The sequence below is a fragment of the Anas platyrhynchos genome, chromosome 25 (assembly GCF_047663525.1).
Source record: "Anas platyrhynchos isolate ZD024472 breed Pekin duck chromosome 25, IASCAAS_PekinDuck_T2T, whole genome shotgun sequence".
Classification (NCBI taxonomy): Eukaryota; Metazoa; Chordata; class Aves; order Anseriformes; family Anatidae; genus Anas; species Anas platyrhynchos.
This window is the reverse complement of record NC_092611.1, coordinates 3090706-3105108: the sequence shown is the minus strand read 5'-3', so window position 1 is coordinate 3105108 and position 14403 is coordinate 3090706. Positions and strand designations below refer to the sequence as shown.

The 14403-nt window shown below is 50.6% G+C and overlaps 1 protein-coding gene across 3 annotated transcripts in view; it reads left to right on the top strand.

Moving 5' to 3' along the window:
* Window positions 1-14403, top strand: part of KIRREL3 (kirre like nephrin family adhesion molecule 3) — a 314724-nt gene that overhangs the window by 263490 nt on the left and 36831 nt on the right. For all 3 annotated transcript variants that reach the window (XM_027444097.3, XM_027444096.3, XM_027444095.3), the window contains 3 exons: window positions 3064-3221; window positions 6652-6802; window positions 11309-11414. In XM_027444097.3, coding sequence (XP_027299898.1) covers window positions 3064-3221; window positions 6652-6802; window positions 11309-11414 — 415 coding nt within the window. The remainder of the gene's footprint in view (window positions 1-3063; window positions 3222-6651; window positions 6803-11308; window positions 11415-14403) is intronic.

The following is a 14403-nucleotide window of genomic DNA, read 5'->3' as shown; positions in this document are numbered from 1 at the left end:
TTCTTAGTCAAAGCTGCAGTGTTAGCCTAGGGTATCAGTTCAGCACTGAATAATTCTGCATGGTCTCATTGATTAATCATACGATTAAAGCTTGCCGGGGAGGGCTGTATGCAGGAAGGCCTCTAACTAGCCAACTAATTGAAGAAGTTGCTGAGTGCACAGCCGAAGAGCAGCACACATTTATTCATATTTCTTTACGTTGATGTGCTGTAAAACACCCATCTCCCAAAGCACTTCAAAGGGTAAGGAGCGGAGACCCCAAGCTGTTTGTACACACCCAAGCAGCCCACAGCTATGGAGAACAGATGAATGCCTACCTGTGGGCTTCAGAATATTCAGCAAACCCTATGTTTTGACAGAAACCCATGGTTTCGAGGAGGGGAAGCTTGTCATGTTGCTTCCAGAAAACTTTGTCCATGGTCAGGCAAAGAACAGCTCCCCAGCTCGAGCCCTGAGTGCACAGTGAAGAGGAGGAGATCTGCTGGGGTCTCCTCCCACCCCAGGAGGTCTCAGTGTGTTGTCCCTTTGGAGACCAGTCTGGGCTCATCCACCATGCCTCATCCACCTCTCTGGCTTGTTTCAGGTCTCATGGGCTTGAGCCACCAATGACAGCCTGTGCTTTGCTCACCCAGCCCTTTTCTTTTATTCCCTTTTTAAGTTTTCCAGGCATGTAAAGGTTAACTCCCTTTTCTTTGCTGTCAGGAATGAAAAACCCACAACCCCAAACAACCCTTCCTATTTATATCCCTGCGTTAATCAGAAAGGCTAGCACTTCTACATCTACGTGATTAAAAATTAGGAGACCGGATTCTGTAGTGGTGCCTTATAATAACAACCAATCCTGGGAGCACAGGGGATGAATAATGGATCATGGCTCTATGCTACTGGCTTCTTGCTTCCCCTTCTTTCTTCCTCTCTTTTCATCTTCCATTCTTCTCTTCCTTCTCCTTTCCCAGGCTGGAGTTTGAGTGGGGAAGGCATCGTCATCCTTCATTTTGCAGAAGTTAGAGCTGTTGAGAGATATTGCTGATTTCTATTCATCAGACCCTCTCTTCCCCAGCCAGATCCCCTGGTTAGTGAGCCTGGAGACAATCAATAATTCATGGCCACATGAATAACTGGGGGATGATAACCACTTGCTTGGGAAGACATAATCAGGACCTATTCTCTCCCTCTCATCTCCTTCAGCAGCTCCCCAGGTCTTGCTGCTGATCCAATAGAGTGAAACAGGAGCAACACAGGTTAGGAAAGGCTTTCTGGCATGGGGAAGTCAGGTGGTCCCATACATACCTGCATGGGGTTGTCCCCTGTCCTGTCCCCCTCCCCAGGTTTCACTGGGCAGCTAAGAGGCAGCTGCACTGCTTTGAGGGAGCACTGTGATGCCAGAGGCTGCAAAGGGACACTTCAGGCTCCAGATGGTAGGAACAGCCAGGAGTATTAAACAGCCCCCGTGAAAGTCCCTCCGTTTAATTCTGAAAGGCTCTTCAGAGCAAGGCTTGTGGGCTGGGCCTCTTCCCAGCTCCACAAGATGAATTTCCAATATTTCACAAGCTGAGGTCAAATTCAATTAGTAGCATCAGTGAGGGGAAAAAAAACCTACTGAGAAACATGTATTTCTTTTTCTGAAAACAATATAAATGAATTAAATCAAATAGCTGTTTTTTTAAAGTTAAAATGCTTCTTTAACAGCTAAACATCATCAGAATGAAGAAGAGTTGTCCACATTCTCATATTCCAGGGGCTGACGCATCTTGACTAACCCAAAACATGGATTTTCACATTTTTCACTCTTGTAGCCTGAAAAATGTACATTCTGGATCCATGTAGAAAAGCTTTTTTTCCTCCAGTTCTTGGGTTCCACCCACTGAGCTGAAAAATCCCATTACTCAAAGCGCTTGGCAGATGCGTATGTGACCAGCCTTGTGTGCAACCGGCACATCTGCCTCGCCTGCAAATCTTGTGCCGACGCGGGCAGCCACCTTTGAGTTGTCAGAGAAAATAATCCCCTTCCATCTCCCAAATTCGGCCCATGCTGGAGGAGCCAGCAAGGAGTTTTGAAGACTGTTCCCTGGCCAGCTAATAGCAGCAGCTCAGGCACAGCGGCAGAGCCCTGCTCGGGGATCTCAGGGCTTTGGCGTTGTGCAGCTCAGCCCAGTGCCAGCCAGCTCGGAGAGCACAGCCCCATGACAGGCATCCCATTTTTGTGGAAAAAGGGCATTTTTCACCCAGCAGCAACCCCTCTGCAAGGATGGAAAGGGCAGGAGGCTCTTGCAGGTGCTTTACCTTCCTCTGAGCTGGGTCTGGAGCAGCAATTTTTCTCCACCCTTGGCTAGCATGAGCTCCTCTGCTTGGACAGAAAGGGCTGCAGTGGGGATGCTTTTCCACCTCTGCATTTCTGCTGGTTTTCCAATGCTGTGTGAGCCCCCAAGAGCCCAATTTCCCACCGTGCTGGTGGTGTTTAAAGATGTCAGGTTTCACAGACTAGACACCAAAAAATCACCATGCTCAGTATTTCTTGCTTCTCCATTTCCATCCCTCTCTGGCACAAAGCAGGAATGTCCACGGCTGCAATGCCAGTAAAGCCATGTCCTGTAATGAGGATGCAGCCTCACACAGGCTGTCAGACCGAGACTGTTTCAAAGGCAGGTTGGGATATTAAATGTCTCCTCAATACCCCCGGCAAAACCTGCTTTCGTGGAGGGAGATGCTTGAAAGACATGCAACAGTGAGAGGGAGTCTCTGACCAAATGAGAGGAATTTCACCTTTTGCGCAGCCAGAGGGTGGCACAGAGGATGACTGAAAGCAAAAGGAAGATGAAAGCTGGACAAGGAAGTGCTCAATGGTCTCTCCATCCCTCCGTGACCTAAAACATCAGCCAGTTTCTGCTGCTGTAGATCAAATCCGGGGCAGAGCCCTTACCTGCAAGCCGTCCCACAATGTGATGGGTGGCGGGCTGCTCCTGTCCCCATCACACCCCGCTGGAGGTGTGGGAGGTCCCAGTCCAGTGCTGGAGGTTTAATGCTACCGAGTGACCTTGCCTCCTTCATGCCATTGCCTTGCAGTTCCTCCAGACGACCCCATCATTATGGGGGGACCCATCATCAGCCTGAGAGCAGGAGACCCCCTCAACCTGACCTGCCACGCAGACAACGCCAAGCCAGCTGCCTCCATCATCTGGATGCGGAAAGGAGAAGTTATCAATGGAGCCACCTACTCCAAGGTGAGGCAGGACGGGGTGGGGATGTGCACTGTGCTCTTCCTTGCTTTGGGAAGGGCCTGGGCTCCTTCTCACAGCCCCAAAACAGCCGGGGCTGTGCCTTCAGTGCCAGAGCTGCCTCGCACCCCACATCACCCCGTGCAACCTCCAACAGTCAGGAAGATGTCACTGAAATAAGCTCTGCTTGGAATTTGGCTGGCTTTCTGTACCCTCACATAGCTTCTGAATTACCTGGCATCTCCCCTCAGGACCCCACCTGGGTGTCGTGCTCGTAGTGCTTAAGGAGCAGAGCCAGCACTGCCCTTGGCTGCAGCAGAAGCTCTGAGGCAGAAGTTTTTTTGCAGTGACATATGTCCCTGCCTCTAACTGCAGTTTTCCATGAGAAATTGTCAGGGTTGTTGGCATTTTTTAATTTAAATAGAAAGCCTTTATTGGGTCATAAAGGAAAACATCAAAGAGCAATCGGCAGTGTACTCGGAATGGGTACCCACATGTTCTCCTGTTTATCAAAGCCTGATGCTCAGTAAGTGCTAAAGATTCAGTAACACTTGACATTTCTAATGAAAATTTCTAAAGCACAAAATTCAAGGCACAAAATGGGTCAGTTTACAGCCATTTGTAATGCAAGCAACTTCAAAGTTCAGAGTCAAAGGCATTCCTCTTGAGCTCCTGAAGATCTTTTTAATAAACATCTCACCCTCTGCTACCACTGGGAAGCCTTATCCCAGCTTGCTTGGAAGGGCAGAGGAGCCAAAGCATCCCTGTCCTCCCCCCTGCTGCCCCACAGCACCCGCGGACACCTCAGCTGAAGCTGAGCTGCCCCCTCGTAGCTGGTGGGGATGAACAGAATTGCCCCCATCACCCTGTGCACTATGCAAGAGGCAGCGCTAATTAAAGCTAGAGACAGCTGACCTCGCCCTCTCTTAATTCAAGTGAAATTAATTAAAATCCAGGCCTTTGACATGTGATTGTTTGTAACTTATTCCATCCACACCAAGCCTTGCTCTGCACTGCAGGCTGTGCAGACCTGGCTGTGGGGAGCCAGCATTTCCCTTTCAGACCCCCAAGCAGTGGGTAGCAGAGAAGGAAGGGTGTCTCCTCTTTGTTTTTCTTCAAAATATATATTTTTTTGGAAGCCTTTTAGAGCTGAGCTTTCAGGCAGCAGCTTATCTCACATGCCACACAGACACTTCCATGGCATCTAAAGCAGCTGTCGGGGTGGTTTGAGTGGCAAGCCCTGCTCTGCAAGGATGTCGGCCCCTTCTCCAGGGGCAGAAGTGGTGGTGGCTGATCTGGGGATGTAGAACCCAAGTTTCTCCTGACTCACTGGAGATTTCCCGGTGGACCTTCCACAAATAATTCCCTGCCATGAGCAGGAAAATGCAGCTGTAGGGCAGGGCACGTGGAGGTGGTCAGCCAGTGTGGGCTGCATCAGTGCTCATTGCCTCAAGCGTCACCACATCCACCCGTGCATGCACGAGAAATCCCAGCTTGAGCACACAAGCATTTCTGAGACCTTTTCAACCTTGTCACATTAAAAAAGAAAAAGACCCCATAGAAAAGCTAATGGGCAGTTTTAGCCATTTATGAAATGGGATGTTTTGATTTGGGGCATACAAGAAACCTCTCCCTTTTGAAGTTCCCTTTAAGACTGGGCTTCAGTTTTATTCTGTTGTTATTCTCTAATAAAATTAAAATCCAACCCAGACTTCATTTGATCCAGATATTCCAGTCAACCAAGAAGACATACTGCTCAGGTTACTGATTGCCTGAAACCATTTGCACTGAGTGATAATTCCTTTGTTTCTCTGAATTTCAAATCCAACAGCTGATTAATATGCAGCCCCACTGCAGTCACAGCCAGGCATCAAGGATTAGCCAGATCTGACTTAAAAACCCCAAACCCTCACCCTGCTCCGTCTTGAAAAGGACAGGAAACGGTCCCTATGGCTGTAGGGGGTATTGTAGGATCCTGCAGGGTTTGACAGCTAAACAGAGCTCTGGGGTGCTGTGGGTGTGAGTTCTGCACAGGCAGGACCTGCAGTGCTCAGCCTGGGGGTCACAGCACCCTCAGCAGCAGAAGTGGGGTTGTTCTGCAGGGAAAGGACAGGCAGGGTGACAGCAAAGCAGGCAGTGCCCTCACCACCAAAGGCACAAGAAGGGTGGGTTTTTATGACCGTAATAGGGTCAGCCACAGTGCAGCAGTCACCAGAAAGCCCACAGAGATGAAGCAGGGCTGTAGCCAAGCCAGGAGATGAAGTCCATATCAGCACCCCCAAAATATGGCTTGAGCTAGAGCCGTAGTTTAAATTCAACTCCTAGACCTGTAGGTGGGATAGAGGCCCCAGTTGAGGTTTGTCAGGATAATTAAGAGCTGTTGGGGCCCTCAGATCCCAAAGATCACGTTCTAATAGGTCTTGGTGCTGCTTCTGTCCAGCTTCTGGGCTGATGGTATCAATTTGTCAGCACTACTCCTTGCCCACTGCCTGACGGATGTGCAAGCCTATAGCAAGAGGGCTACATCCAGCTGAGCCCACATGATGAAAACATCAGTCTCACTGGTGTCTATTTATAATTCAATAAAGTACTTGCCTTACATGGTGAAGAGAAAACTTGGAGGATACAGACTTAAGAGAGAAAAACTGTTTGGAAATCCCCAGAATTGGCTGGGTGTGTCCATGGCATTTGCCATTATTATCAATGGCTGGGTGAAGTTGTGTTTCTGGCATTTCTGGTCCCTGGAGGATGCTGATAAACCAGAGAGGGGTCAGAGAGTGATTAAAAGGTTGAAAACCGTGCAGCATCTTGAGATGCTCAGAGGGCTTGGTCAGTCTGGTTTACCACAGACGAGGTGACAGGGTGACGTGATCACAGTCTATAAGGACTTAAATGAGGATTAGGACTTCACTGAGGATAAGGCAGGGCTCCTGCTCCAGCAGATCAAAGCTGCCCAGGATCCATCCTGTGCTGCTGGCAGCGGCTGCCACCACTCACACATCCCTGCACAAAGTGGCTGGGAGCTGCAGCCTGATCAGCCCAGGCTGCTTCTGCACCTGCCTGGTGTAGGTGCTGCATGTGATGGCAGGCTGGAGAAGCTGGTTGCCTTATCTGTCCCCTGGCTCCCTTTTTCCCAGGCCAGGGGTGACATGCATGTCACCGGAGCTGCAGCTCTTGGGTCTAGGCACAGCAGGGCTGGAGAGAAGCAGATGTGAGTTAAGTGCCCAATTCCAAGGGAAGCACAGCAAAATGTGCCTGTGCAATTCCCCTAAGGGTTCTTGGTAGATTCCAGCCAGAGGAGCTGTGATTGTAGACTGCTGCTTGGCTGGCAAACTCATAACAGCAAGGCCTGGCTGTGTGCATGACTCTTTACCAGGGGAAGGGGCCACTTTCCTGTTGGAAGCTGCCTTTTCCATCTCCCTATCTCCCCTCACAGACACTTCTCCGCGATGGCAAGAGAGAGAGCATCATGAGCACCCTTTTCATCGCCCCCTCCGACATTGAGAATGGGGAGAGCATCGTCTGCCGCGCCACCAACAAAGCCATTCCCAGCGGGAAGGAGACCTCGGTCACCATCGACATCCAGCGTGAGTACCTGAGCCACTGCAGCCCCATGTCACCGCAGCCCCATGTCACCACAGCCTCCCCGCTGCCTCCACCAGGGCCGCCAAGCTGGGCATTCCCCATCGCTGGGGTGTCCTGGTGCAGAGAGGGCAGAGGCACGAGGGCTCATCTCCCCTGAGCTCCCTGGGGCACCTGATGCACACAACACCCAGCTGCTTCCCAGCTTTTGCATCTTGTGCCCATCTCTTTGAGCCATGCACTGCCTGGCTGGCAAGCATTTCTTGGACAAATACATGTTTCCAGGCTTGCAAGTTGTTCAGGGCTAAGTTTTTGTCTTGTTCTTCATCTAGATAGCACATTAGACACACCAAAGTGCTCTGTGAAAGCCCTCCCTCCTGTGACATACAGCTGGTGTCAGTCACCATCCAGCAGGGAGAGGTGTGTGGGGAGCGATGTCACTTCTCTGTAAAACCATGAAGGAAAACCTCCCTTCCTCAAAAATTCACGTTTCACAGATCTCTCCCCTCCTCTGCAATAGCTGTTGCTTTCAGGCACATCCTGACCTCTCTCCAGCCGGGCTTCATTTGCACACACAATTCCTGCAGCTGTATTTACCAACAATTTGCAAATGCAGGGTGTTCAATATTAGCATGCCAGCTGCTTTCCAGAGTCCAATTAAAACTGCCTGAACAAACTCAAGCACAGCAGAAAATTCACCATTTAAGACTCCCAGCTTTTGCTGCCGGAAGATTAACAGGCTCTTGGGTCGCTCTATAGCATGTCCTGACAGAACCAGCCAGATAAAATGAGATAATAGCATGGGTTATTTCACAGCCGGCAAACAGTTACAATAGCTGGAGATGTACGCACGTTCTCACAAACAACGCAAAGCCGGAGACATCATTACACCGTGCTGTACAGTACGGGGCAAGGGACGTGAGCTGCATCCTTGATCCTGATGGGATCTACTCTGAAGAGAGGAAGACCAAATAAAGAGCACCAATTTCCACTTCGAGCCATTAAATACTCCATGCTGTGAAAGTAATAATAATAATATCCTATTCAGCTATTAAAAGTATGTTGTTCTTAATGGGGTCTAATGAGGATATCAGTTTCCCAGGGCTGGATGGGTGATGGAGGGATAGAAAAATGCCACGATGGATTAAGCAGCCTGTACTCTGCAGAAGCACCCAGGCAAGGTTTTTGTCCTCTGCAGGTGTATGAGGTGCTTGCACTCGTGGCAGCAGGAACAGCCTGCTTCAGCTGATGCAAAGCGTGAGTTTGGATCCCATCAGTCTTATGTGGGCACAGGACCTGCCTGCCAATCTTAGCCTCAGCAGCAGTGAAATAGCTGAGTCATAAACACTATCCCCTTAAAAAAAAAAAAAAAAAGGCAAGGGGAAAGAAACCAAGGAAAAAAAAAAAAAAGCTGGAGTCTGTAATGGAAACACTAAGCGACTCCAGCTGGAACATCTGTTCAATGTGATTTCTGTTCCACCAGCCACATCAAAGTCAGCCTCCTGTGAGTTATGCGCCGAACATCACAAGTGGGATTAAAATCATGTTTAATAGTTTGATATGCCATAAACTATTTATATTGCCAGAGCCCAGTGGCTCTATGGAAATTCACATCCAGCGTGCCGGGATGGGGAGGAGCAGGGCTGTTGCTTATCCAAAGCCATTTGCTCCAAGCCTCTGCACACACATGTGTATTTGCTCATTTTTACACCTTTGTTTGATGGCAGGAAGGGATTTGACCGCATCCATATTTTTGCAGGAGGTGGCAGTATGAGAACAGAAGTGGCAGGTCTGGGGACCAGGGTGACGAGCAACCCGCAGGCCACCTCGCTCCGCTGGAGGTGCTGTGCTGGTCCTTGCAGCGTTGCAGCGTTTTGTTCCTATTTATGCCTCTCATCGGGGAGCATGAAAACCCAGATCTGAAGAGGCATCAGAGCCTGCTTTCAGCTCCTAATCCCTGTTCATTCACAGCTTCCGGAGCCCACCCCAAAAAGGCTTTTCCGCCCGGCAGCGATGCCAGCCCTCATTTTGCAGGTGCTGAGTTAGGAGGTTTGCTGACGGCAATGCGCGGTACCTGCGCCAGCCAGCGCTTTGCATGCATGCTCTCCTCCAACTCTGATTCCATCTCAAATTAATTACAAGAAGCCAGGCAGGAATTATAATTGTAAGCGCGTGGAATTACATCCTGATGAGTTACAATTTGTGTCTTTTTTTTTCCCCTAATATACCCCCAAACACGCTCGCACACACAAACCCACGCTCTTTGCAGCACCGACCGCCTCGTGGGGAAGCTCACCAGCCTTACTGCAATGTTCGGAAGCCCAATCCCATTTGCGAAAGGGAAGATCAAAGACTTTAATTCATTTCCTTTGCTCTTTTTCTTTTTAATCTACATTTTTTATTTTGAGTGCAAGGAGGGAGCTGGGCTCATTTTAATACAAAGAGGCTCCTCTGTAAATCGTAGGCACAGCTACTAAACCATCAAACAATGGGGAAGCTACTAAAGAGAAGTGTGATTCATACTTAACAAAGGAAGGTGATTAGCTGTTGTTGTATAACAATGGGGAAGTGTCAGGATGCCTGCAAATGAATTAGGAGCGCACTATATATCTCTGGGCTGTTATGTTAGTGAAGCTCATTTATATTCCCAACTGCGCCCATCTTTATTGTCATTTGAATTGCACATTTTAAAATGAGATTAGGGTAAATTGAAAATACCTATAATTTCCCGTCATAATTTCCCATCAAAAAGGCAGGTGGCTCTGCTGGCGACAAAGCAGGGCTCTGGCTGTGTAAATATCACGGGGCCAACAGAGGTGGGGACGCAGCAGAGGAGGGATGGCCGCACTTTGCAGCGTGGTACCCAGCGCTGCAGGCAGGATCAGAAGGGTTGGGGACAGAGAGGAGAGGTGGCGGTCAAGCTGTTGTCACCTCTGGATGCCCAGAAAGAGCCTGTGCCTTCAAGCAAAGGTGCTGAGCTGGTGCCAGAGAGCCCCATCTCCCCAGCAAGACCCTGTCCCTGTGCTTGGGGGAGGATGCTGGCAGAGGGAGCAGTGGCAGGGGAGCTTTCATCCCTGGCTGGGCTTGATCCTAGAGGTCTTTTCCAACCTGAGTGTTTATGTGGTTAACACAGCAGCACTGCTCAGGCTTGTGTTAGAGCTTTGGCTTCACAGCATCCAAGCAGCACGCTGACCATCATCGTGCCACCCCAGCTTGGCCTGGCTCCCAGTAAAACATCCCCTCACTGCCTTTGTTTTCGCCTCAGGGCACAGGTGTCTGTGAAGCTGCAGCATGGGAGGGATGCTCCAGCTGGGAGAGATGTTGCTGAGATATTTAAGAAGAGGAGAGAGGCAGCAAGTAGCAGATAGTTTAGGATGCATTTTTGCATCTGCTGCATTGGACTCATACCTTAAGGACAGGGGAGCCCCTCAGCTCCTCTTCACAGTCCCAACACAGCCTGAAGGGGTTGGTCCTTCAGCACCATTTCCACCTTCTGGAAAGCCTCTTGACAAGGCTGGAGTGGTTCCTCTAGCACTGCAGTGTCTAACAGTGGCCTTTAACAGGTGCCTTGGCAGACAGGAGAGCTCCGAGATGCCACCTGGAGTTTTTTTCTTCCCTCAAATGAGGTCTCATTCTTCAAACCTAAAGCTGGATGTCCAGCACCTCCTCTGAGACATCATGAAAAATTAAAACCGCTCTGAATATTCTTATTATCCAGAACAACACTGCACCCTTTTCTCTTCTCACTTGCTTTCATCCGTTCTCTTCTAAATTTTGTTTGCTGCTAAAGCACACAGAAGCTTATCATGTAAAAGTAGAAGAGAAGCAGAGCAGCAGCCAAGAGAACCGCGAGGCCTGTGACACCAATAAGGACTTGGCAGAGATGATTAGGCTGATGAAAGAGCAGAAATGCCACTTTCAAGTTAGCGGGTAGACAAAAGATCGTCATTACGCAGCAAGATATTGAATGGGAACTTTTCAAAGCAGGCGAGTTTATTCCCTTAAACGGGAATCAGAGCCTGCACTAATGGCTCTGAAGTGAGATGCTACGTCGAGCGGTGCACGTGGCGTGGCGGCAGGGAAGGCGCTGGGCTGCAGCGAGCGGGAGAGCATCCTGGGTTGGAGGAGGGATCGGGTGCTGCTGAGGAGCCAAAAAACAGCTGTGGCTGCTGTCTTGGTGGGAGGACAGCTCTCTAGCCCAAAGGGTTTTATTCCCCATGCCTCTGCAGTGTCCAAGCCCCTGTGGGGCAAGCATGGGGCCTGCAGGCTGCACCCAGATGTTGCAGCTGTGCACCCAGGGCTTGTGCTTTCTGTGCACAGCGTCAGCCTGCAGCCAGCCTTACAAAGCCCTGAGCATTCGATCACAGCACGAAGCAGCCTCAGAGCCTCTGCCATGCTCTCCCACGTCTGCCTTCTGCTTCCCAGGCTCAGGAGCCGTGGGCAGCACAGCAGCACAGGGCTGCTGTGCCCACCTCGGCTGGCAGTGTGACCTCGTCGCTGTCTCTTTGCAGACCCCCCCTTGGTGAACCTGTCTGTGGAGCCTCAGCCAGTCCTGGAGGACAACACCGTCAAGTTCCACTGCTCTGCCAAGGCCAACCCGGCCGTCACGCAGTACAGGTAAGGCATCCTCCCTTCTTACTGTCACCGTGCATCCCCCTCCAGCCCCGCACACAGCACAGCCTCACCAGCGCTGCCCAGCTCCCCCCAGCCGTCCTCACCTTGCTGCTGCTCACAGGTGAGGAGGCTCCGGGTGCTCCACGTGAGGTTGATGCATGCAGCAAGCCCTTGGTCGGGGATGCACGGGTGCTTTGGGCTGGATTTGGAGGCCTGGCACAGAGCTAGCGGAGCCATCTGTTCGGGGACATAATGAGCAAAACGTGCCGAGTGAAAAGTCTTTTATGGGGAAAATTGGAAAATTCCTTCTCTTTGTGCACGCTCTTTTATGGTTTGAACAATACCACTCTGGTGCCATGGCTGTGTAACCCTTAAGGAGCCACATGCAGCCCCAGCAGCATGGCACAGGGCTCAGAAGGGGACCACAGAGCTGCAGGGGCTGGGCAGCAGCCGGGCACTGGTGAGGCAAGAAGGGGGCAGAGGAGGAGGAGAACTCATGGGAGGTGGGGGCAGAAGAGGCTCTGTGCCTGCACCTGGTCACTCCCGAGCAGCAGCCACCGAGGTTGCACAGGGCGTGATGAGCAGGACTGTAAGCATGGGGCTCGGTGTGCGGTGTCCCAGTACCTGCCTCATTGGAGAGGGAAGCGGGGGGGCTGCTGTCCCTCCTCGGAGGCCTGAGCACTCCTGGAGACATCTCGCAGTACACCAGGTCCCACCACAGCCCCTCCGGGCTCCAGAGTTGGGTGCAGACACATGCAGGCAGTCGGTGGTGTTTGTGCAACTGCCTCAGTTTGTAATAACAGAGGAGGCACCTCCGGGGACAGGTTACCACGACCCACCTCCTGTTAGGCTTGTACAGCTTAATTAGTACAATCGAGTTTGCTGGTAGGAATGATTCCTTCCGGCTGGATATCTGCTATCAGCACAACAAAGTCATAATTGCGTTCCTAGTTACACGGAAGAGTTATTAATTTCAGAAGTCAATTAATGTCAAAGATACAAATAGCCCCGTTTCCATATTTACAGTTCAGAAGAAAATAAGTGTGGCAGGCTGGGCGTGTGTCCCACGTGGGCACAGAGGGGTCGCAGCCCCCCGGAGCTGCTCATGCCGCCCTCAGCCTTCTCCGTGCCTTCCTTCCACCCCACGGCCCCATCCTTTCACCCTCCCTGGGCAGTGCTGACCCTGGTGCCACAGGGACGTCTGCCTTGCTGCAAAACACTTTGTCATTCTTCTCGTGGTGGACTTTTATACCAAAGCAAATTGCATGTTTTTTTCAAGTTATGTTTTCTCATGAAAGAGATTTTTTTTTTATTTTTGGAAAAAGAAAAAAAAAAAAAAAGAGGCATGAAAAATTCAAGCACTTTGGGGTTTTCATTTCTTAAGTTCCCTTAACATGTTAACATCACACAAGGCTTTTTCCCTACCACTGTGACAAGCAAACACGATTCAGCAGCACGCGGCGGGGCTTCCTCCCATCTAATGGCTCTGATTGATCGGGGCGATTCATTTCGCTTCCCAAAGATCCCAGGGCTGGCTCTTCAGTAGCTATGTCAAGGCAGCAGACATCTCAGCCCTGCAGCTCAGAGTGGGATATCCCAGCTGGGAAGCGAGAGGAGGATTTTGAGCTTCAGTTTAGGAACAGAGGTTGTCTGGAGCTGAAGCAGCAAGAAAGGGTCTCTGTAAATGCCAAGAGTATGCCTTAATTAAACAAAGCCGTGTCTCTGAAGCACACAGGGTGGCCCAAGTAAGCAAGCAGCCTCAGCGGCACCATTGGGTGTAAAAGTCTGGTGTTGTGCACCTCAGGGAGCATCGTGTGGGCACAGGGATGCAGGAAGCTGTGAGGGCATCCCAGGGAGGACAGAGAGAGGAAAGACCACTGTGCCTGCACCAGGAGCTGCAAGGCTGGAAAGCGTGATCCAGGATGAACTTACACTGCCTTAAAAACAAAGATTAGAAAGTAGACTGGAAACAGAAAGCGTGGTATTTTTCTCCCCAGGGAGAGACACATGCTGATATATTTCCTACAGCTTCCTTCAGCCTCAGAAATATCAGATCATGGTCGGCAGCCGACATTTATTTTTAATACCTCCCAATATGTTTGTCGGTAAACAGCTCTGAACACAAAGGAAAATGTCTAAACACCATAAATCCCTTTTTCTGGACGTAAACCCACAGCCAGCTCTGTGGTGCTGTCTCTGCTGTGAATACGCAAGCAAGCTGTCCCCCTGCTCTGCATCTGCACAACCCCATGACATTGTCATGCAATGGCACTGCCACATCCCCCTGTCCACAGGTTTTGTTCGTGCTTTCTGTTATAGAATGCGTCGCATGCTTTTTTTTTTTTTTTAACACAAGGAAAACCTGTTTAGAAATGAGTGATCTTTTCCCAGAGTCACAGTGGAAAGTTACAGAATATTCTGTTCTGGGACAGGTTAATTCCCTTTTGTCAAAACTGACAGGTTTCCGTGAAACGTTTCCATTTAGCCTCAATGGCATTGTCCAACAGGAGGAAAAGCCAGAAGTCCTCTGCCATAAAACCTGTGGGCGTCTCAGCGGGTTGGGTGCTTCTGTGCAGGCAGGGCTGGACTCTCCTTTCCAGAGGCACGGCTCCTCAGCTCCTCTTAGCCCTGCCTTTGGACAGCAGCAGCTCCTGGACAAGGAGCATCCTTTCCCCCAGAGGGTTTTGGTGCAGGTGCCTTCACCCGCAGCGTCACCTGCGCTGTCACTCGCAGCCACTGTCACCAAAAGCAAGCTGGGCAAGGCTGGCAAGGCATCGCATGGGTGCACAAGCCGTGCTGAGCCTCAGGTTGTTTTTTTGTGGCCCAGGGATTATGCATCCTGCACCCGCATGGTGGCAGGGCTGAGGAGCCTGGGCAGCACCTGCCCCCATCTGCTCCTGTGGGGAGCGAGCTCCAAGGCCATCAGGGAATTCACTGACTTTCTTTTGCTGCAAGCAAACGGGCAAGAAAGGGAAGGCGAGAGAGAGTAATT